At 46.0% G+C, this 23,616-nt stretch overlaps 2 protein-coding genes across 2 annotated transcripts in view; one reads left to right on the forward strand and one right to left on the reverse strand.

Moving 5' to 3' along the window:
* LOC140116888 (uncharacterized) overlaps positions 1-21,849 on the forward strand; it is an 80,784-nt gene extending 58,935 nt beyond the window's left edge. Inside the window, 7 exon segments of the mRNA XM_072133321.1 lie at positions 385-510; positions 3,623-3,810; positions 4,790-4,913; positions 5,027-5,463; positions 6,239-6,320; positions 14,479-15,706; positions 15,708-21,849. Coding sequence (XP_071989422.1) covers positions 385-510; positions 3,623-3,810; positions 4,790-4,913; positions 5,027-5,463; positions 6,239-6,320; positions 14,479-15,706; positions 15,708-15,876 — 2,354 coding nt within the window. The 3' untranslated portion in view covers positions 15,877-21,849.
* Positions 1-23,616, reverse strand: part of LOC140119845 (uncharacterized) — a 403,197-nt gene that overhangs the window by 80,300 nt on the left and 299,281 nt on the right. The window lies entirely within an intron of this gene.

A 23,616-nucleotide genomic window follows, 5' to 3' on the forward strand; every position in this document is an offset into this window, starting at 1 on the left:
TTGTACAAGTCCTCGGTGCGGGGAGCAAGCGGAAAGACTGACTGATGCACTAGTCACTGCAGAAAAGGAATATCTAGAGAAGCCTACTCCGGGGAGCAAAAGGACTTGGGCTCAGGTGTAGAGGAACCATCTAGCTGTAGTGAAGGAGTGCACCAGCAAGCGCCTGCTAGCCAGGGAAGCGTCCATCTTTGAATTTGGAGATAAAAATGGGAAGCTGCTTGCGTATCTCTCGCGGGCTCAATGTCCTTGTGCATCCGTTCCCTCTATCCTTGACGGTAACGGAGACTTGATCACAGAACCCCGGGCCATATACATTGTTTTTCATGAATTCTACTCTTCTCTCTATAGCTCCAGATTGTCCGCCTCTTCCGTCAAGATTTCCAGATTCCTTGACAGTCTTCACACCGTCGCAGTCTTCGGAGCTTGATGCCCTGCTCTCGGCGGAGGAGGTGGAACTGGCCATCCAATCGTTACCCCCCGATAAGACACCTGGACTTAAGGGGCTGGGATGTGAGTGGTATAGGGATAACTGTGAGACTCTGGTCCCCCATCTCCTTAGCCTGTACTCCGCTGCGCTGGAAAGTGGCTCTCTCCCTGACTCCATGCGAGAGGCCCTTATTGTAGTTCTTCCCAAGCCTGGTAAGGACCCGCTACTTCCCGACTCTGCCAACAAGGCTTAACAAAGTAATATCCTTGTTTCACCCGGACCAAACAGGCTTTATGCCTGGGAGGGGAACTGACATAAACATACAAAGACTACACTTAAACATAGCAGAGGCGGAGAGGTCATCAGATCCTGGGTTTATATTATTCTTAGATAATTGCAAGGCATTTGATTCTGTGGAATGGCCCTATTTGTGGAACCTCTTGCCCAGACTGGGTATTGGCCCTCGCTTTACAGCATTAGTTAAACTACTGTATAACAACCCTAAGGCTAGGGTAAGGACCAAACTTAACATCTCACCCACTCTCCCTATGGCCAGGGGCACTAGACAGGGTTACCCACTATCTCCCCTCCTCTTCGCACTTGCCGTTGAACCCCTCGCTGTGGCGATCCGTCACTCTGATGGCATTAAAGGCATTACTAGAGGTACCATTATTGAAAAGGTATCCCTATATGCTGATGATACACTAGTATACCTTGGGGATGTCGTCCCCTCTGTGGAATCCCTTCTGTCCCTGATAGAATGCTATGGGGGTTCTCGGGTCTCCGGGTTAACTGGGATAAATCGGCCCTTTTTCCCTTATCAGAGGAAGGGGTACACTCCCTCCCCGTCCCGGTCCAGGTGGTGTCCACTTTTAAATATCTAGGAGTCCAGATGTTACGCAAGGTTAAGGCATATACGGAGTTAAACATAACACCTCTGATAGCTGCAACGGAATCGCGCCTAAAAGCCTGGTCCACTCTCCCCTGTATGGGCGTATTAACATATTCAAAATGATTTTTCTCCCAAAATTTCTATACCTTTTCCACGCTTGTCCTATATTACTCCCCAAGAGCCTGTTTAAACGCATAGACTGCATTCTCAGGTACTTCTACTGGCAGGGTGGTGCCCCGCGCTTCAATCTCCCAAGTCTAGGGGTGGACTGGATGCCCCTGATCTGTATTTTTATTACCTGGCTTCCCAGCTAGTATATGCCCAGTGGTGGATAGATAAAGACATGGGTAATGCGGCTACTGCACTTGCTGGAGCCCTGGTAGGTTCCTACGAGGCCCTTACAAATCTGCTGTACAGATACAAATCCCCATCTGATACCCCACTCCCCCTACCTACAGTAGCAGTGTGCTGGCGTAGGGCACAACCCCTGGTAGAAGCGAGTAGCTCTCCCCCTCTCTCTCCTAGGACTCCATTGTGGCTAAATCCATGGCTCTCCCTCCCAGGCTGGACAATGTGGGGGGCGGCTGGGGTAAAATTTGTCTGTCAGCTCTTATCCCCGGATGCAGAATTGCTTAGCTTTGACGAAATAAGCGAGAGACATACTGTACCCGATACGGCTAGCTTCCATTACACGCAACTGCGACACGCATTTAAAGCCCAATTCGTCTCCTTTAGCCTGACAGTGAAATTTTCCAAACTAGAGACTCTGATGAGTACCCCGGACCTCCCTAAGCCACTCACTCAGTGCTATGCTCTTATACAAGGACTAAAATCCAGACCATTTGATAGAGCCCATAAATGTTGGAGACAGGATATCCCTGACCTTTCGGATGATGACTGGACGGAGGTCGAACTGTCCTACTTCACATCTGTAGTGAGTGCGAGGGACTTCCTAATCCAGTCTAAATTCCTCCATCAAGTATATTTCAACCCTGCTAGACTATTCCGCATGGGAGCAATGCCTAATGATCTTTGCTTTCGCTGTCAGGTTGAAGTCGGATCCTTCCTGCATTGTGTCTGGTCCTGCCCTAGGGTCCATGTTTTCTGGTCCGAAGTGCTGGAATTCCTAAATCTACATTTTGATTTCCCACACTTAATGTCTCCCTCTGTGTGTCTCCTCGGCATCATAAATGAAGTTGTGAATGGCCACTATGACAAAATTTTCTTTAGGTTTGTCTTATATTATGCCCGGAAAGTGGTGATGATGGCTTGGAAGGACCAGGAGCCCCCTCCATTAAAAAGCTGGATACAACTTATTAACAGTGTCATTCCCCACTACCGGTCCCTGTATGCCAACAGGAAGTGTCCCCAGAAGTTTGATCGCATCTGGTCCAGATGGTGCGTGACTCCCCATACAGCCTTATAACCACATGTGGTAGCTACTTCTTTCCATAATGAAGGAGAATGAGTGTGCTGGTATGTGTTTGTGTGTGTGTGTGTACGACTGATCGTCTATGTGTCAATAGTTATTTATGTCGTAACAAGACGTCTGGCTACATTATTTGCTATCATCTATTGTGCAATATCCCTCAGTTAATTTTGGAACGCAGTAAGACCCTGATTGTTACCATGGATGTTATTTAATAATCCTGCATTGTGGGGAAGAAAGTATATAACAGACAATCTTGTTCTTTGGTTTTGTTTATTGTAATTGTTAAAATTTCAAAAACTGCAAAAATAAATACTCAAAAAAAAACCCCATAAAAAACAAGGGAGTCCTCCGGGACACCAAGTACCAAGTTGAAGACGCAAGGGAGCGTGTGATGAAGTTTTGCTGGCTCAACTATTTCTGGCAGGCCTTTTACTCGGATATTGTTCTGGCGCCCCCTATTTTCTCCCATTATCTAGCTGATCTGCTAGGCACTGTAGTTGATAGGTGTGAGCTTCAATTGCGGACGCCTGTGTGTCTATTCGTTCTTGCAGGGTATTGTGCGCCACTTCTGAGGCCGTTATTCTGTTTGACAATTGTTGGACTTCTTCTCTAACCCCTGCTATCTCCATACTATATGATTGTTCGAATCTTGAGATATAGTACTCCATGTCTTCCTTTGTAGGAATAGCCTTCAAGAATGATCGTGGCTGTTCACCTCCAGGTGCTGTGTCCTCTGCGGGCATCTTGGTTTCTCGCACTGTGACGTACATGTCCTGCAGTTGGGTGCAGAGGACTGTCCGTCGGCCCTGTGAGCCCTTGGGGCGATAGGGACATTGCTCGTGGGCAATCAGGGGTTGCCGTACCTTCATAGTAGACGCTGTGCGGGCCTGTTTGCCATTTGTTGGAGCGCAGCTGCTGGCGACCATTTTGGAGACCTGCGGTGTCCCTGTTGGTGTCTCTGGCTCCACAAACGCAGCCACAAATAACTCTGACGTCTGCAGTGTCTCCCTGCTTCGCCCGCACGTCCCATCTCCACTGCCTGAGTCTTGGGTCGAATCAGTAAGAGGGTGGGAGTGCTGGGGTTTGGTTCCCGGGTCGGCTCGTTTATGTGGGATGCCGGTGCAGGGGAACTCTGCGGTCCGGAGAAGAAGCTCCCAATATCTCTGGAGCTGGGGTCCATACTGGGGACTTCTCCTTTGGACCTATTTTTATTTATTCTCTGGTGCTGAAATCTGGGTTATAACATGGCTTAACTTGGGGAAGGAGCAAGAGCTGAGCTCCCACATACCTCAGCTCCTCCACAGGCAGGCCACGCCCCATTCTATCAATTACTTATAATGTTTCTTCTCCATGTCCCGTCCAGTATCTGCTATTAGTGAGAAGTTGCACAGTCCATCACCATCACTCATCCCTTCAGTCCATTGTCTACTCGGAGCCATCCTGGAGAATCCCCATCTGTCACATCACACATGTCATGGACACAATTGCTTCATATAGAGTTTGCTCTTAGTTCTTGTCATGTTTCCTCAGGTTCTATAGATCCAGGACTCCCAGAGGTTTCTCCTAAAGATGATCCTTTCCATCACTGATCCACCAGGGATCCGGGAGAAGGACAGAGAGCAGATGGCGGCCAGGATCCTGGAGCTCACCCTGGAGATGATCTCCTTGATAACCGGAGAGGTGAGAGTCTCCCAGGACACGGCTCTTATCTCTAGGAATAACAGCGGGAAATGACTGGAGAGGTGAAGGATTCTTAGGATCTATGTAGTGATCAGTGTCTCCCCATACACAGGATTACACAGTAGTGAAGAAGTCGTCTGGTGAGTGTGTGACCCCCCGTGTGTCAGGAGGATGGACCCAGAGCCCCATCACCGAGCCTCCACCTCATTCACTGATACATGAGCAGAAGATCCTAGAACTTACCTCCAGGATCACTGAGCTGCTGAGCGGAGAGGTGAGCGCTGCCGGGAATGCTGGGACATTGTACAATAACACAAGGGAGGGGTCTGGGTGATGACTGTGTCATTGTGGGTGTCAGGTTCCTATAAGGTGTCAGGACGTCACTGTCTATTTCTCCATGGAGGAGTGGGAGTATATAGAAGGACACAAGGACCAGTACAAGGACATCATGATGGAGGACCACCAGCCCCTCACATCACCAGGTAAGAGGAGACCTTCCTGATTATAGAGGACAGAGCAGGTGTGAGGTCACCTCCTCCATCATCTCATCATCACATATAGACAATGTATCAGTCACTGTGTATATTTCCTATAGATGGATCCAGTCAGAGAAATCCACCGGAGAGATGTCCCAGTCCTGGAGATTCCCGAGATATTACACAGGAACCAGAGAGATGTCCCAGTCCTGGAGATTCCCGAGATATTACACAGGAACCAGAGAGATGTCCCAGTCCTGAAGATTCCCGAGATATTAAAGAGGAACCAGAGAGATGTCCCAGTCCTGAAGATTCCCGAGATATTAAAGAGGAACCAGAGAGATGTCCCAGTCCTGAAGATTCCCGAGATATTAAAGAGGAACCAGAGAGATGTCCCAGTCCTGAAGATTCCCGAGATATTAAAGAGGAACCAGAGAGATGTCCCAGTCCTGAAGATTCCCGAGATATTAAAGAGGAACCAGAGAGATGTCCCAGTCCTGGAGATTCTCGAGATATCAAAGAGGAACCGGAGGAGAATGTCCCACTGGATCATCAGGTAGGTGGAGCTGAGGTTCCTGTAAATACTCTATAGATGGATGTAATGAAGCTACTTACCAGCAGCAGTGGGTGGAGGGTCTAGGGCAGAGGTTCTGCCAGTACATAAATCCTCCTCTTAGTATCTCTGAGTGCCAGGTTTCAGGAACAGTGGATCCTCTGGACCACTGCGGGAGGTGGTACTAGCCGACACCTGGAACCGGAGTCTAAGTAGCACCTGGGCTTCACTAGAGCCCGCTGCAAAGCGGGATGGGCTTGCTGCGGCAGGGTACTACCAGGTCGTTCCACAGGTGCGACTAGCCCGTTGTGGCAGTCGAGGTACCTTAACAGGAGACAGTCTTGTGGTCAGGTCCAGGCAGAAGGTCAGGGCAGGCGGCAGAGATGCAAGGTAAAGTCCAAAGCCGGGGTCAGCAAAGGGTGGTCCAGACAAATGGGAACGTGAGGATAGGCACACGGGACACAGGAACACAGCAACACGGAGGTAACGCAGGAATATTTAGTTGCTAAAAATCTGGTTTTTCTGCACTTCATATACATTAGAAGCCGCCTGTGTGTATTTCTATACATAGCCCAGCCTGACCTCCTACACACGTGTCACCGATGTGACCATCCGCATTGCCCCTGAAGTTTTAATACGCATGAGGCTTATATAGGCGTAATGTGACCTCAGATCGCTGGGATCAGGAGATTATTCCCCCTTAGTTCCTGATTCTGGAGGCTTCTGTCCATCACTTGGATATAAGAGAATCTCTGGAGACATTTCCTTGTTTTCTCAGGTCCTTCATGTTGGATCTTTCCAGGAAAGTTGTGGTGGAAGGAGGAGCGGAGAGGAAATCCCCTCATCAGTGACAGAGGAGGGTAAGAGCCTTTCATGTATCTTGTGGGTTATTCTTCCCTTATACATTGCAGGGAGAGGTCACATCCAGGGGAGGAGATGGAGATGACATAGACACCGGCTCATCTGTCTCCGGTTTCCTCCTCCAGTCAGATCATTCGATATCTACATGTTGTGTTTTGATAAGGTTTGGAGGAATGTTATTGGATACAGAGAACACCACCAACATTTCTTATATTTGTTAAAAATAGATATTTAAATGAATGGCCAAAGTCATGATAAAATCTACCGACTAGAGAATTTGTGAAAAATTTTAAATGGCTTTTACATATCTGTTTTATTTCTGATCTATGGATTTAGTCTAGCAGTCAGAAACCTTTATTGGTCAGAGGGCCATATACTGCAGAGGGCCATATACTGCTCAGCTTTAAGAGGTTGCATTAGTAACCAGCACCCGAAATGCACCACAACCACAGTACATCACAAAATGCCACCTAGAAATGATGAGTACCACAGAATAAACAATAAATGCCAACCCTCCGACCAAATACTGCAATCAGAGCAGATACTGGAGACCCTAGAGCAGATATCAATAATAATGGAGAGACCCTCGTGTAACCGAGTACTACACTCCACCCAAGATCGGAGCTTTCTCCAGACTCCCCAAAGCTGCCAGACTGACTCGGGCCTTTCAATAGGAGCATCCAGATTGGCTCCCAGCCAGACGGACCCCATCCTACCATCTGATGGCCTTAGATTCCACCAACGCCTGGTCAGGCATGGCAGCCAAGGCCCCGATTTACAGCCCCCTGCCGGCAAGCTACTCTCCTAGGCCAGAGTGCAATCCGCTCCCCTCCACCCGAAACCAGCCAGGAGACGAGATCACCAGCAATCGGGCCAGCACCTGGAGGCCTCCCCAAAAAGCCTGGTAAGGTGACTAGCCCATTTCCTAACCCCCACCTCTGTAGGTCTGCTTACTGAGGCCCACTGTATGCCCTACATAACGGGGCTGGAAGAGCAGATACCCCCTGGACTCCTGGCCTTCTCTGAGGGGCCCCATGCTGCTGTCAACCCCGCTACACACAGTTGATCCCCAGAAACTGTGACAGACTGCAACGTGACCCGGTGAGTGCCGACCCGCTATACTGTATTACACATCCGCAGCTACCCCTCAATACCTGTTGTGTAACTGCAGCTCTGGGCCGGGCCCTACTCTCCTTCCTGCTTTGCATCGTTTTGTTTTCTGTCACGTTGATGCTGTATTGCTAAATTGTGTGGACTGCTCCAGAGGGGACCCCCATACATGTTGATATCTTGTTGGACTGCTATTTTACTCCCTGGTTCTTAACCATGCCTGGCCGTCAAGTAGAGAAGCTTTTATAATCACTTCATTGACACATAAATGAAACAGAACAGCATCATAGAACAAGGATCATTAGTTGAGGTGCATCAGAAATTGCAACGTACATCAAAATGTAAACATTCGCCATTCGCTGAGAATTCTGCATGGAAGCAACAACCTCAAAACTCCTTTCCCAACTTATATATCCAAGCCGCCTCCTCCCTTGACCAGGCGTTTAGGTTGCCTAAACCCCCCTGGGCACCTAATTTAGAAACACTAAAAGTCCTTCTTGCAACTGAGCAGTGCCAAGCAGCCCTTACCGCAAGATTTGACAAGGTTAAGGTGGACATTGCTCTGATTAAGCAAGATGCCCAAGGTACCATGGAGCAAGTTACCAATGTTGAACGGCGAGTGGGGGACCTGGGAGACCACCAAATCCCACTGGCGAATACCTTGCAGTAGGCGACTGCTCAACTGGAAAGGCTATATCAGGATATGGAAGAGCAGGAAAATCGCCTGCAGAGATGTAATGTCTGTTTTTTGGGCCCACCTGAGTGTCTGGAGGGTTGAGATCCTGTTACCTTTCTGTAAAACCTGCTGATATCTACCTACAGGCGTAATAGCTTCTTCTTCTTCTCCTCCTCCAATGTGGTAGAACGGGCACACCGCATTATCCCTAAGCCTCCTCCACCCGGCATTCAACCACTCACGTTCATTGCTAAACTCCTCAACTATAGGGACCGAGATGCCATTCTCCACTTGTCCAGAGACCCGGGTAGCTTAAGAGTGGACAACAACATAGTGTTCTTGGACTTCTCTATTGAGGTGCAGAAAAAGTGGACACAGCACATGCACGTCAAAACAACGCCAACGGGAGTCCAACTTGAAATACGCCATGCTCTACCCTGCTAGAATCTGCATTGTGGATGGGGATCTTCAATACCCTGGAAGAGGTCTCAGTGTATCTGGATAATAATGGCCGTTCCCCTCAAAGAGACTAAACTGGTTGGTGTAGTTGTCATCTAATGGCTCGGCATGGGAGCTTGTATCCTTTTCTTGTTCACTGTGTGGGGGAAGAAATCCCCTACCCCTCTGGAGCTTTCTCAGTGAATCTTATTTGCATATTTGGTTCGATATTGGTTGTAAGTTTTGTCCCCTTCATGCTACTTCAGTTTAGGATTTATGCTGCAAAGGGTGTTTGGGTTGTTTTATTCCTGTAGTATTTTGTTTTTTGTACCTACCGCACCTATGTTTTGCACCTAAGACCACTGATGCTCTGCTGAACCCTGCTCAGTGGCCCAACTGCCCGCTATACCCTTTCGTAACCAATATGATATGGCAAATAGGGACCTAACGATTGTCTCTTGGTGTGTCAGAGGGATGAATGATGGGGTGAAACGCTCCCTGGCCTTCGGTATTTTAGAAAAAATATTTTCAAAATCATGTGCCTACATGCACCTGGAGGGGGATCGGCTACCCTGGTTCAATAATGCTTGGACTGCCTGGGCTATTACTGTTTTCTCCTCTAATGCGAGGGGAGAATTCATTTTTGTGCGCAGAAGTGTGGCCTGGTGGTGTCTACCATTCTGACGATATGTTTGTTTTTTTTTTTTGGTTTTTTTTTTTTTGAGCCCTCTAATATTGGCCAGTGTCTATGCCCCCTATCCTATCAGGTGCGACCTCCTCCACCTATTCTTGACTTTATGTTACTATACACAGGAGTCCCTATGATGTGGGTGGGTGACTTTAATACGATCTGGGACAGGTCATTGGAAAGGAAATAGGTGGGTGATCAGAGGCCCCGTCCTCTCCAGCTGTGTTCCACGCTCTTGCTAAGAGCCTGGGGCTGGAAGATGCCCTGATACTCTGAGCCTTCTCCTGCTTCTCTGTTTCTTATAGTTCCATGTTCCGCATGGATATGTGCTAATTATCTGACCCTTCCCTTCATTAGTGAGGTCTGTTATCTCCCATTCCATATCAGACCATGCCCCATTGTGTGTAACGCCGCGTTGGGTGACAAATTATCCCCGCTCCCCCTGGAGGCTCAACCCATTTTGGCTTACTTTCCTCCGCCCTCCTGCATACTTCTCCAAACAGTGGTCTTCTTTGTTAATTTCCTACGGCCCAGATGATTGTGTTCTGGACCACTGGGGGATGCCTTTAAGACTTTTGTTCATGCCAGGTAAATCTACCGCTTGTAACCTGCACAAACTGTTTCTGAATATCCAGGCAGTCCATGACAATGCTGGGACGAGGGTCTTGGTCTCGCTAGACATGGCCAAGGACATTGACTTGGTGGAGTTGCCTTACCCTTGGCTAGTTTTCGAATGCTTTGGCTTTCCTGGGAAGTTTGTGGCCTGGGTGTGACTGTTGTATCACTCCCCCGTTGTCCTGTTCTGATAAAAGGAATCCCCTCTGGGCAACTTTTGCACGCCAGGGCTGCACCCTATCCCCCCTCCTGTATGCTATTGCTGTAGAGCCGTTAGCCATGAATCTTTGGGGCTAGTCTGGTGTGAGAGGGTTGACAATGGGTGGGGAAGTGGAGACGAATAGCCTATAGGCTGATGACGCCTTGCTTTATTTAAAAGAATCGGGGCCATCTCGGAGCGCAGTGCTGGAGGTAATTACGAAGTTTGGCACCCCCTCAGGCCTAATGGTTAATTGGACTTAGTCGCATTTACTCCTTTTTGACCACTTAGTCCTCACGGGGGAAGCTACTGCTCAACCTCCTTGTGTGACGTTGGTGATAACATATCTAAGCGTACGGGTTACATGCTCTATCGTGGACTACTACTGGCTGAATGTATTTCCCCTACTGGCCAGTAATGGCCTACTGCGTCAGTGCACAGGGCATGGCCGAAACTTTTCCTATCCCTTCCTACCTGTGTTAACTTAGTCACAATGGTTCTCCTACCTTAAATCCTGTATGTCCTGCTTCGATCCCCACTGTATATACTGTTCCAATTCTTTCAGAAGCTCTATAGTTGCAAATCTCTGTTTAGGGAGGAGGGAGGTCGAGGGTAGCCACCAGCTTGCTGTTTCGCTCCTGGGAGGGACTTCCCAATTTCAAGCTATTTTATTAATTGGCATCCTTGTTGCCCCACTTCCCCTAGATGTTTCACCTTGAAAAACCACACACCATGGACCAGAAGGGCTTCCCCCATGCTGCGCCAACTTTTCTTGTGGGTGAGAGTTTGCTCCCCCTCTACACTACTGAGTTTGACAAGTACACTCCCCTTATGGGGCTTAATTGAGGGCTAGAGGGTGTTCTATATGGGAGATGTCTGTACAGATGGGGTCCTCCGCTCATTCCAGCAATTAAAAGATTCATATCACTTGCCAAATGTTTTCCACCTGTTATATCTTCAACTCTGCCATGCTATAAACACACAGTCTCCGGGTGATGGCTACACACCTCCCCTCTCTCCATGACTGGATCAAAGTAGTGAATAACACCCTCCCACTCAAAAGGGGTTATTTACTCATAGGAAGAAGGATAAGGAGGTTCCATGCCATCTGGGACAAAAGGCTTGTCTCTCCCTTTTATTGTGGTTCCCCAATTTCCATCCTAGACACACTCTCTTTGACACATACGAGTCTCTCTCGCCCTAATATGGGCACACCATTAAAGGCGGTCCTGTGGTGGGAATATGGTGCAAGTGCGTGGTTGGGTGCTTTGTGCTGTTTTGTGTTTCAAATTTGTTTGTGGTTATAAGAGCCTGTGCCACACTTTATTGGACCCCATTGTTGTACGGCACACTTTGCACTTGTCTGACTCACATGTTCTTTTTTTTGTTTACCATGGAAATAATTTCCCAATCCACTAACTCCATTTTTCCCCTTCTCTTCGGTACCTCACCCTGCTCCTTTTCTTTGTTCGCCCAACTACCTGCATCAGTGACCCCATCCTCTCACATCTTGTACAATCCCTCCCTCCTGCAGTCACTTCTCACCTCACTAAAATCTTCGTACTATGAATTCTACTGAAACTGCTCTTTCAAAAGTCACCAATGATCTTCTCACTGCTAAATCCAAAGGCTACTTTTCTCCCCTCACTCTTCTGGATCTCTCGGCAGCGTTTCATGCTGTGGACCACCAGCTCCTCCTCAGGGGCTTCGCTCCATTGGCCTTAAGGACACTGCACTCTCTTGGCTTTCTTCCCAGCTCTCTGGCTGCACATTCAGTGTATTCTTTTCTAGGTTTCCCTCTTCTCATCTTTAGTTCACCGTCAGGGTTCCTCAGGGCTCTGTACTAGCTCATCTTGACAAACCATCATCCGATTTGGTTTCCAGTATCATCTTTATGCTGATGATCCCCTGCTATATATTTCTGAGGTTGTGCTAGACTCCAACCTCTCCTTTGCACCGCATATTCAATTTCTTTCCACATCTCGAGAATCCGCCCATTTCTTACAATTGAAAGCTCTAAAATGCTTATTGTTTCTCTGATTCACTCTCGACTAGACTACTGTAACATCCTATTGATCTGTTTTCAACTCACTAAACTCTCTCCTCTCCAGTCCATACTTAATGTCTCAGCTAGGTGTGTCTTTCATACCAAACGTTACACAGATACCTCTAGTTTGTGCCAGTCACTGCACTAGTTGTTTGTCTTCTTCCGAATACAGTTTTAAATAATGTCACAGCTTTCTACCTCTCTTCTCTCATCCCAACCCGTGCTCTTCAATCTGCCACTGATATTAGATTCATCTCTAACTTCTCACACATGTCTCCAGGACTTCTCCCGAGCTGCACCAATTAACTGGAATGGCCTTCCGTGGAATATCAGATTAAAACCCAACCTCCAAAGTTTCAAATGTGCACTTAAAAGCCATCTCTTTAGGCCGGCCTGTCACACTCGCTAATTGCATGATATGTCAACTCTCTTTACTAACCCAACCCTATTACCCAAGTTTTTGGGCCAATGCAATGCATAAAGCCATAATTGTGGTATTGCCTAAGGAGGAGAAGCACCAGAGATGCCAGTCATATAGGCCTATTTCTCTATTATCCACCGATGTTAAGATACTTGTGAAGGCTCTGGTCAAATGGTTGGTGTGTGCCATTTCCTCTATTATTTATTCAGACCAGACAGGTTTTATTTCCTGGAAATCAACTTCCATTAATATGCAGAGATTGCTTCTTAGTTTGCAGATCCCTGCTGATAATAGATGGCTGCTGAAGTATGTGAGCGTAACTAAGTTCAAGTCTTGTGCTTTGCATGCATGCTATGCATTTGGTAATGCGCAGGGCAGAGACTGACTTTATTGACAATTCCTCTACGCTGACGAATGTCAGATTTCAACAGGCTCAGTAAGCGCTAAATGCACATTTGCTGGAGTTCGCAGCTAGGAAACGAATGTTTGTGAAACAACGATTCTTTGAGGAAAGGGAAAAAGTTGTCCATCGTTCATGTGCCATTCATTTCAAATGTACATAATTTTGGACAGCTACCCCCGAAGGGTTGAGCAGAAATGGGAGAGAGACGCAGGGGCCATCACAGACGAGCAATGGGATGGCATATTGGAGGCGATCCCGACCATGTCCATCAGCGAGTCTGGCAGGCTTTCCCAAATATCTATCCTACATCGAGTTTATCGTACGCCCAAATTCTTGCATGATATTGGAATCCGACCTGATGATACCTGCCCAAAATGTGGGGAAGCTCCTACTGATATGGCCCATATGCTGTGGTCCTGCTTACACTTGTCCTCCTTTTGGTCTGGGTTCCTTGATCTTCTAGGCTGCACGGTCTTGGCACCGAAGCTGGAGCTGCTGCGCTCGTAGCTGTGTGCTGAAGATATCTGGGTAGGAGGATCAAAGAGGCTACTGGGGTGTGGAGTAACTGCGCCGTGTAGCCTCAGCACCGGCTACTCCACACCCCAGTAGCCTCTTTGGTAAATTAGCATATTATGCCAATTAAAGTTTAAAAAAAGATAAAGGGGACTAAAGGATTAGCCCTAAAAAGGGCTACCCTTACATATGTTAGAGGCACCTACCACCGGATCTACCTTAATAGGTACATCCGTGGTGGTAGGCTTCCTTTAACAATATATTCAGCTTTGTGGTTTCCCTCCAATGGCTGATTGTAATGGCAATTCTGTATAGAGGTCATTACAAAACACTTGTGTAGATACATTTATACCATAATAATATTGAATTCGTTCATTTTAGGGCAACCACAAGGCTAGTGTGGCCCTGGTGAAAATGGGTTTGATGCCCCTTCTTATGTCTTAGAAGTAGAAGAATCTTAATTCTAAGGATTTGATTATTTCTTTGGTAGTTGAATTTTAATCAAATTATATGTCAATGGTTTACATTTCCATAGTTTATATTCATCAATAGTCATCTGTCCATAGGAGACTGTGGGGCTAATTTACTAAGGGTCCGCGGACTGTATTTTCGGCGTGTTTCCCGATTTTTTTTTTCAGTTTAGCGGCGCATTTAACATTTAACTTGGCGAATGCAATCGGATTTTCATGCAACACAAATCGGGGCGTGGCCGTTGGTCAACCCGACTGATTCGTACCACAAAGAGAAAACAAGGAGTCACTCAATTCTCCAATATAAAATTGCATCGAATTCGTTCTAAGCACTTACATACACCGGGAAAAAGAAGGTGAACTCCGGCGGACCTGAGCGGGGAAGCGACACATGCAGGATATCGGGCGCACGATCTTGGTGAATCGCGGCAACTATGAATCCTCATCGGACAATGCACCTCGGGGATCAGGCCGGGTAAGTAAACGTGCCCCTGTATGTTACTGATCCGTTGCTTCACTGCTCGAAATTGGGAAAAAAAGAAACCTCAGATATTAATTTCTTCGTTATATTTTCCAGGAGATGAAAGTACAAGAGGTTCCCATGGACGTCAGAGAAGTCACACAGGAGAGAAGCCAAATTCATGCACTGAATGTGGAAAATGTTATTTTCGGAGATCTCATCTTTTACGCCATCAGAGAAGTCACACAGGGGAGAAGCTATTTTTTTGTACTGAATGTGGGAAATGTTTTCCTGCGAAAAGTAGTTTAGTAGAACATCAAAGAATTCACACAGGGGAGAAGCCATTTTTATGCACTGAATGTGGGAAATGTTTTACCCTGAAATCAAATCTTGCTCGCCATCAGAAATTTCACATAAGGGAGAAGCCATTTTCATGTACTGAATGTGGGAAAGCATTTATTATGAAATCAGATTTAGTAAAACATCAAAAACTTCACACAGGGGAAAGGCCATATTCATGCACTGAATGTGGAAAAGGTTTTATTCGGAAATCACATCTTGTTCACCATCAGAGAATTCACACAGGGGAAAAGCCATTTTTATGTACCGAATGTGGGAAATGTTTTACCCTGAAATCAAATTTAGTACAACATCAAATAATTCACACAGCGGAGAAGCCATATTCATGCACTGAATGTGGAAAATGTTTCTCTCAGAAAGCACATCTTGTTCACCATCAGAGAAATCACACAGGGGAGAAGCCATTTTTATGCACTGAATGTGGGAAATGTTTTATTTGGAAATCAGTTCTTGTTACACATCAGAGAAGTCACACAGGGGAGAAGCCATTTTCATGTACTGAATGTGGAAAATGTTTTACCATGAAATCAAGTTTAGTACAACATCAGAGAAATCACACAGGAGAGAAGCCATATTCATGCACTGAATGTGGAAAATGTTTCCCTTGCAAATCACAACTTTTACTCCATCAGAGAAGTCACACAGGAGAGAAGCCATTTTCATGCACTGAATGTGGGAAATGTTTTACCCTGAAATCAAATCTTGCTCACCATCAGAAATTTCACATAAGGGAGAAGCCATTTTCATGCACTGAATGTGGGAAAGAATTTATTATGAAATCAGATTTAGCAAAACATCAAAAATATCACACAGGGGAAAGGCCATATTCATGCACTGAATGTGGAAAAGGTTTTATTCAGAAATCACATCTTGTTACACATCAGAAACGTCACACAGGAGAGAAGCCATTTTCATGCACTGAATGTGGGAAATGTTTTACCCTGAAATCAGCTCTTGTTAGACATCAGAGAACTCACACGGGAGTTGCCGTTTGAAGGTAGTGAATGTGGAAAATGTTTTGGGGTCGGGAAGAAAGAGTTCTCCTTACGGAGATGCCAATTAAGGCCACCATGTAGAGGTGTGGAGTCTTATAGCCATGGATGCTCCACTAGGGGGATTCTGGGAAAATATGCAACATTTTCCAGGGTGGGATAAGGAGAACCACGCCTCTTTTAGCTCCTTGTAAGGCAGCTCCCTTGACATCAGGCATGACCTACAATAGGCCTTAAGTGGTTTTTATCCCGCATCAAGTTACAGGCAGTCCCCGGGTTACATACAAGATAGGGTCTGGAGGTTTGTTCTTAAGTTGAATTTGTATGTAAGTCGAAACTGTATATTTTATAATGAAAGTTCTAGACAATTTTTTTTCTTTTGCCCCAGTGACAATTGGAGTTTCAAAATTTTTGGTGTAATTGGACCAATAATTATCAATAAAGCTTCATTACAGACATCTTACAGCTGATCATTGCAGTCTGGGACTATAGTAAAACATCCAGAGAGCTTCACCAGAGGTCACAGTGGGCAGAGGGGTCCGTCTGTAACTATGGGTTGTCTGTAAGTCGGGTGTCCTTAAGTAGGGGACCGCCTGTATAAGACCTCTTGTGGGTCATGCCTGATGTCAAGGGAGCTGTTCACAAGGCAGCTAAAAGAGGCGTGGTTATCCTTATCCTGGAAAACTTTGCATATTTTTCCGTCCTCGTGCTGCGAAGGGTGTATGGAGAGAGCCCACACAGCGGGTGACGGCTGTATAATGCTGGCACCGATCGCGGCAGTTAACCTGTTAACTAACTTGACGTTATATGCGTAGTAAAATCTTGTAGTATGGCAGTATATGATAGGATCGATCAGACAACCTAGGGTTAAAGTACCCTAGGGAGTCTGAAAAATAGTAAAAATAAAAAAAAAGTTAACAAAAAAAATTATAATAAAAAAATCTAAAACTTCAAATAACCCCCCTTTCCCTAGAAGTGACATAAATAAACAGTAAAAATCATAAACACATTAGTTATCTCCGCGTCCGAAAATGCCCGATCTATCAAAATATGATAACAGTTTTTCACTGCGTTTAACCCTGTAACTGAAAATCGCGCCCAAAGTCGAAAATGGCACTTTTTTCCCATTTTTAAAAAAAATTAAAAATTCTATGAAAAGTGATCAGAAGGTTATACAGTCCTAAAAACAATGATAACATTGTAAACATCATCAAAATCAGCAAAAAGTGGCACCACCCACAGCTCCGTACACCATAGTATAAAAAAGTTATTACACCAGAAGATGGCATAATCCCCCCCAAAAAATTTTGTACAGGAGGTTTTAATTTTTTTTAAATGTATGAAAACATTATAAAACCTACAGTATTTTTCGGACTATAAGGCGCACTGGAGTATAAGGCGCACCATCAATAAATGCCTGCTAAAACGTCTAGGTTCATATATAAGGCGCATTGGACTATAAGGCGCACCTTTGATTTCTGAGAAAATCAAAGGATTTTTTGTGCGCCCTATAGTCCGAAAAATACGGTATATAAACACACAGCTCTGTACATGGAAAAATTAAAAAGTTACAGATTTTTGAATGTGGGGAGTGAAATGTGAAAACGCAAAAAACGAAAAAAGGTTGCGGCGGGAAGGGTTAAACAGAAAGAATCATAAACAAGTTTGGTATCATCACGTGCCAAAATATCTGATCTATCAAAATATATTAGCGGAAGTTGACGCCTGAAGTTGAAAATGCCACTTTTTTGCCATTTTGCAAAATATCAAAAATTCTATAATAAGTGATCAAAAGGGCCTACAGTCCTCCAAATAATAGCATTAAAAACGTCAATAAAAGTTGCAAAAAATGACACCACCCACAGCTCCGTGCACTGAAGTATGAAAAAGTTATTAGTGCCAGAACAAGATCACGGTTAAAAAACGCTACCCTCTGCCGTTGATCACTGAGCTGTTAGACCGCCTACGTGGTTCCAAGATTTTCTCTAAGCTGGACCTTCATGGGGCCTACAATCTCAGCCGGATCCACAAGGGAGACGAATGGAAGACTGCATTTAACACCCAAGATGGACATTTCGAGTACCTTGTGATGCCATTTGGACTGTGTAATGCTGCAGCTGTCTTCCAGGAGTTCGTCAATGTCATCTTCAGAGATCTGTTGTATACGTGTGTCATGGTCTACCTAGATGACATCTTGGTGTTCTCTCCAGACCTCGAGACACACCAGTCTCACGTACGGCAAGTACATGGCCGCCTACGGGCTAATCATCTCTACGCCAAGTTCGAGAAATGTCTGTTTCACCCACGGAGTCTACCTTTTCTTGGCTACATCATCTCCGACAAAGATCTCCAGATGGATCCTGCTAAACTATCTGCAGTTCTGCAGTGGCCGCGTCCAGAAGGTCTTCGAGCCATTCAGAGGCTCCTGGGCTTCGCGAGCTACTACCGGCAGTTTGTCCAACATTTTTCGACTCTGGTCGCTCCTATTGTGGCGCTCACCATGAATTCCACGCCTTTGTCCCTCAGTGGCTGAAAAAGCCTTTGCAAACTTAAGGTCCGCCTTTGCCATGGCTCCAGTTCCCTCTAGACCCGATACGGAGAAGCTTTTTATCCTGGAGGTGGAGGGGCTGTGCTCCGCTGCTATGCCGCCGCTCACGTGCGGCTTCTTTTCCAAAATTTTTTCTCCTGCAGAGAAGAACTGTATTGGAGATAGAGAACTTTTAGCTATCAAACCTGCCCTGGAAGTATGGCGATATCTTTTGGAGGGAGCTCGCCATCCACTCTGTGTTTACACAGATCATAAGAACCTCTCATACCTCCAGACAGCTCAACATCTTTACCTCAGGCAAGCCCGTTGGTCACTATTCTTCTCCTGCTTTAACCTGATGATCCACTTCCGATCTGCAGAGAAGAATATCAAGGCGGATGCCCTTTCCCGTGCCTCAGATGTCGTTGGCGAAGAGCCAGTTCCTCAGCATATCATCTCTCCGGAACAGTTGGTTGCTGCCACTCCAGTGGATCTTCAGATGCAGAAGTGCTCTGCGGAAGAGGATTTTGTTACGGGGACATTCTTTACGCCTGGCTGGGTACCCAGGGGTGCAGCACTCCATGGCCCTCATTTCCCACCACTACTGGTGGCCTGACTTGGTCAAAGATGTTCGGGACTTTGTGGGCTCCTGCACCTCCTGTGCCCGTAATAAGCCTTCTCGTCTAAAGCCGGCTGGTCTCTTGCTTCCGGGCAATACCGTCATCTGGGTGGTGACAGTCCGGTTTTCGAAGATGTCTCCTTTTGTCCCTCTTCCAGGTCTACCGTCTGCTCCACGTCTTGCCAGCCTCTTCTTCCAGCATATCTTCCAGCTATATGGTCTTCCGCTGCACATAGTCTCTGATTGTGGAGTTGAGTTTGTTTCCCACTTCTGGGGTTCTTTCTTCAGCCAACTGCAGGTAAAGTTGGATTTCTCTTCAGCTTACCACCCTCAGTCCAATGGACAAGTGGAGAGGGTTAACCAGTCTCTGGGCTGCTACCTGCCGGTCAGGACGACTGTTCCATTTTATTGCCATGGGCATAGTTCTCCTCCAACTCTCTGGACTTGGAATCTGCTGGTGCAGCCCCATTCTTCGTTGTCTATGGAAGAATTCCACGCCCACCATTTCCTCTCTCAGTTCCCTCGGATGTTCCTGCTGTGGAAGAACTGGTCCTCAGTTCCGTCTAGGAACGGACTCGTCAATCCTTACTTCGGGCATCTGCCCGCACCAAAATCCAGGCCAACAAGAGATGCAAATGTCCTTGTCCCCAGGAGACTGGTTATGCTCCAGGTACATCCGGGTGAAGATACCCATGTTCAAGCTTGGTCCTCGATTCTTGGGTCCTTTCGAGGTCCTGACTCGTATCAATCTGGTATTCTACAAGTTGCACCTTCCTCCCACCATGCGCATCCCCAACTCCTTCCATGTCTCCCTGCTCAAGTCTGTCATCCTAAACCGCTTCTGACACCTATGAGGTAAAGGACATCCTTGACATGAAGACGGTAAGGGAGAAGCGGATCTTCTTGGTCGACTGGAAGGGGTTCGGGCCGGAAGAGAGGTCATGGGAGCCGGAGGACAATATCCTAGACCGTTATTTCCTGCAGAGATTTCTCCAGCCCAAGAAGAGGGGAGCCCGCAGGGGGGGGGGTACTGTCAAGGGTGGTCCAGTGCCCCTTGCCCCCCGCAGGCACAGCGCCAGCGCCACATACCTGTCCCCAGCCTCGCTCCATGTGCACATGCCAGCCTCAGAAAATTCAAAGGGCCAGCACACCATTAATTAGCGCTGGCTATTTAAACCTGCCTCTCCCATTACACCCTGCCGGATTTTTGTGTCTTGAGCTTTGGAGAAAGCTGTTTGATGCCTTGCGCTGTCTCTGTGACCCTGGTTCCGTTTCTGACTTCACTCCTTTACCGCCTGCCCTGATCTGTTCCTACGACTCTGACTCCGATCCTGTGCTGCCTGTCCTGACCTCCTGCCTGTCCCCGACTATGAGATTGCCTGCCGTTTCTGTACCTTGACCTTGGCTGCCACTGCGGACAAGTCACGCCTGTGGAATGACCTGGTGTTGCCACACCTCACACCGCTTTGCGGCGGGCTCTGGTGAAAACCGGGTGCCACGTAGACTCCGGTCCCAGGTAGTGGCTTGTGTCATTGTCCGCAGTGGTTCAGAGGATCCACAACCTCTAAGCCTGACACTGCTAATACCCTGCAATACATCAGTATTGCAGAGTATTATTATGAACAAGCAATTAAATGATTGCTTGTTCATGTCCTATGGTGGAAACAGTAAAAAAAATGTTATTCAATAAAAAATAAAGTAATAAATCAATAAAAATGCCCATAAATTCTAAATCATAACACAAACCCTACATATACAGTATCACTGCATCCGTAACAAGCCGTAGAATAAAAGTAATTAATTATTGAACCCGCGCGATGAATGCAGCTAAAAAAACTGTTAAAAACACCCAAAAATTATGATTTTTACCTATTCAATCCCACAAAATATGCAATAAAAAGTGATCAAAAAAACATATGTACTCCAGAATAATACTGTTGCAAAGTACAAAATGCCCCGCAAAAAACAAGCCATCAACCAGCTCCATAGCCAAAAAATAAAAAATATTATTCCACTTGGAAGACGGCAATGCAAAAATTATAGATTTTTCCCACATTAGGGTTTTATTTGACAAATTTAGTAAAACGTAAGAAAAAATATTAAAGTCTGGTATCCCTGTAATCGTATCGACCCACAGAATAAAGATAACATGATTATTAGGCTATACGGTGAATACAGAAAAAAAAGTAAAAAATTCAGTACAGAATTGATGCTTTTCTACTCCTGCCCTCAAAATAAAGTTCCTAAATTTTCAACAATAGGAGATACCAACCCCAAAATGGTAACACTGGAAAAAGCATCTCCTCCCGCAAAAAAAAATACCGTCACATGGCCCCAATAATGACAAAGCGAACATTTTAAAGCCTCCAAAAAGGGCCAATGAGGAAACTAAAATCCTGGCAGCTGCAGGGCGCTCCTTCCCTTCTGTGCCTCGCTGTGCGCCCATAAAACAAGTCACGGCCACATGTGGGGGGTCTCTGTACAAATTGTAAGATGGTTTTTTCTGTTTTTATCTTTTGAAAATGTGTAAATTTTAGGGCTAAATGAATGTATAAAATTAACAACAAATTTCACCTCCATTTTGATTCTATTACTATGAAGATCTCAAGGGGTTAACAATCTTCCTAAAAGCTGTTACTGATAGTTGCAGTGGTGCAGATTTGAAAATGGGTTCATTATATAGGTGGTTTTGATGTTAAAAATGTAACATTTTATTCAAAACAGTATTTATTGCCAACATAGTAAATTCTGAAAATACGGAAAATCGCTATTCGATTTGTAAGCCGCGTAACATCAAAATAAATTATGCAGACATTTCAAAAATTATGAAAATGTAAAGTAGACGTATGAAAAATGTTATTCAGCAATTTATTTAGATGGTGAATCTATCTGCCTGAAACGGTGATTTTGAAATTCGAAAATGGCAAATTTCTCAAAAAATTTATGTTTTTATTTTTTTGTTAAATAAACGCAAAACTTATCATCCAAAATTTACTACTAAAATGAAGTAAAACATGTGAGGTAAAAACAATCTCAGAATCACTTTGATAAGTAACAGAGTTCAAAAGAACATACGCACATTGTAATGTATGAGGATCGTACTGACAAACTAGGGTTAAAGTACCCTAGGGAGTTTGAAAAATAGTAAAAAAAAAAATAATTTTTTGAATAAAAAATCCTAAAAACTCAAATTACCCCCCTTTCCCTAGAACTGATATAAATAAACAGTATCTTGAGAAAACAAAAGTTTCCAGGCAACTGTGTCATCTACACCTTTGTTACACTGTCATTGTGTTGTGGAGCTGATGAAAAATAGCTGTTAGGTGGTGCACTCTGATGGAAATGCAGCAAGGAATATAATGTCCCAGAAAGAAGACAAGAAAAAACAGGTCACTTGCCAAAAATATACAGTCATAAAGGCAGCCAGCGGGATATACAAGAGAGGAGCCGGGCACGCCACAGACGACGGACCGTTTCGCGTGTTACGCGTTTTCTCAGGTCTGTGACAGAAACGGCCGGAAGATACACCGGATGACCGCACCCTGATTGTTTTTTCCAGGTAAAATATAATGATGTCGGGGAGCGTGGCTGTATGCCGGAATGAGCGGACACGTGCTGGTGAGCTCCCGGGGACCCTAACCCAATCCAGCTTCCCTGGCAGCCATCTCCTGGCCAACTCACCCCATCCGTGTTGCTCAGACTCCGGGCATCGTCCACAGACAGGCTGAGGATGAACGTGGCAGCCCCCAGGCTTGTTCTGCCATACAAGGTGTGCTGCGCGAGGAGCTCGGGCTCACCGCTACTCCTCTGCCCTGCACCAACGGCCATGCTGCTACTCCAGGGACCCTCCCTGACACTAGGACACCGGATCAGAAGGTGCGGCTGCAGCCTTGCTCCCGCCATCCTGCGCCGTCTTGGAGCAGCGACATGCCCTCTCTTACTGTAACTGCTGCTGCTAGGTGGAATTAACCCTTTCCAGCTTGGATTGTCTTCAGGGAAGGAGGCAGGATCCCACACTGTATATATACCTCTCTTTGCCCAGTTTCTCAGCGCTCCACACTCTGCTCACCCTGTCTGTGGACCTAGTGGCTTTCCTGTGGTGTCCTGTCATTTATTAACCCCTTCAGAGACTGTATAGTGCAGCTTATATTATATTTCACTCTGGACTATCCCAAGTGGTTATTACACTGCAAATACCCACTGGCTAACACCTGCCCAGTCTAAGTGCCCACTAGTGCTGGCTAATTATCATCATGGGTAACAGGAAAAAGACAGCTGAACTCTCCAAAATGATGTCTGGTGCCTACTTCAGACGATGAGTTTTTCTCAGAAGACCCTCCATTTCATTCACTGGAGTGCCTAAAAACTGGGGAAGTTTTCCCGTACATAACTATGCTCTCCGCGAGGGTCTCCAGGTTCCTCTCCCCTGTTTGAGGGCGCGCAGAGCGCACCACAGCTGGAATCATCAGAAGCTATACCCGGCCTCTCAGACCCTGCCACAATGCTAGACTGAAAATTTGCAGAAGTGTTGGCAGCTATTAACTTGTGTCAATCCAAAATGGTCACCAAAGTAGATGAGATGCAGGAGGACTTGTTACATAGAGACATGGTGTACACAAGGAGAGAATTACTGAAAACGAGGGTAGAGTCTCTGAGATCTAAGACATCCAAAGGCCAATGCCGGAACAGATAAAGGATCTCCAGGAGGAAAATCTGTATGCAAACAACAGGGTGTCCTTCTATCCCGATTTTACTTT

Source organism: Engystomops pustulosus, chromosome 2, assembly GCF_040894005.1.
Source record: "Engystomops pustulosus chromosome 2, aEngPut4.maternal, whole genome shotgun sequence".
NCBI lineage: Eukaryota > Metazoa > Chordata > Amphibia > Anura > Leptodactylidae > Engystomops > Engystomops pustulosus.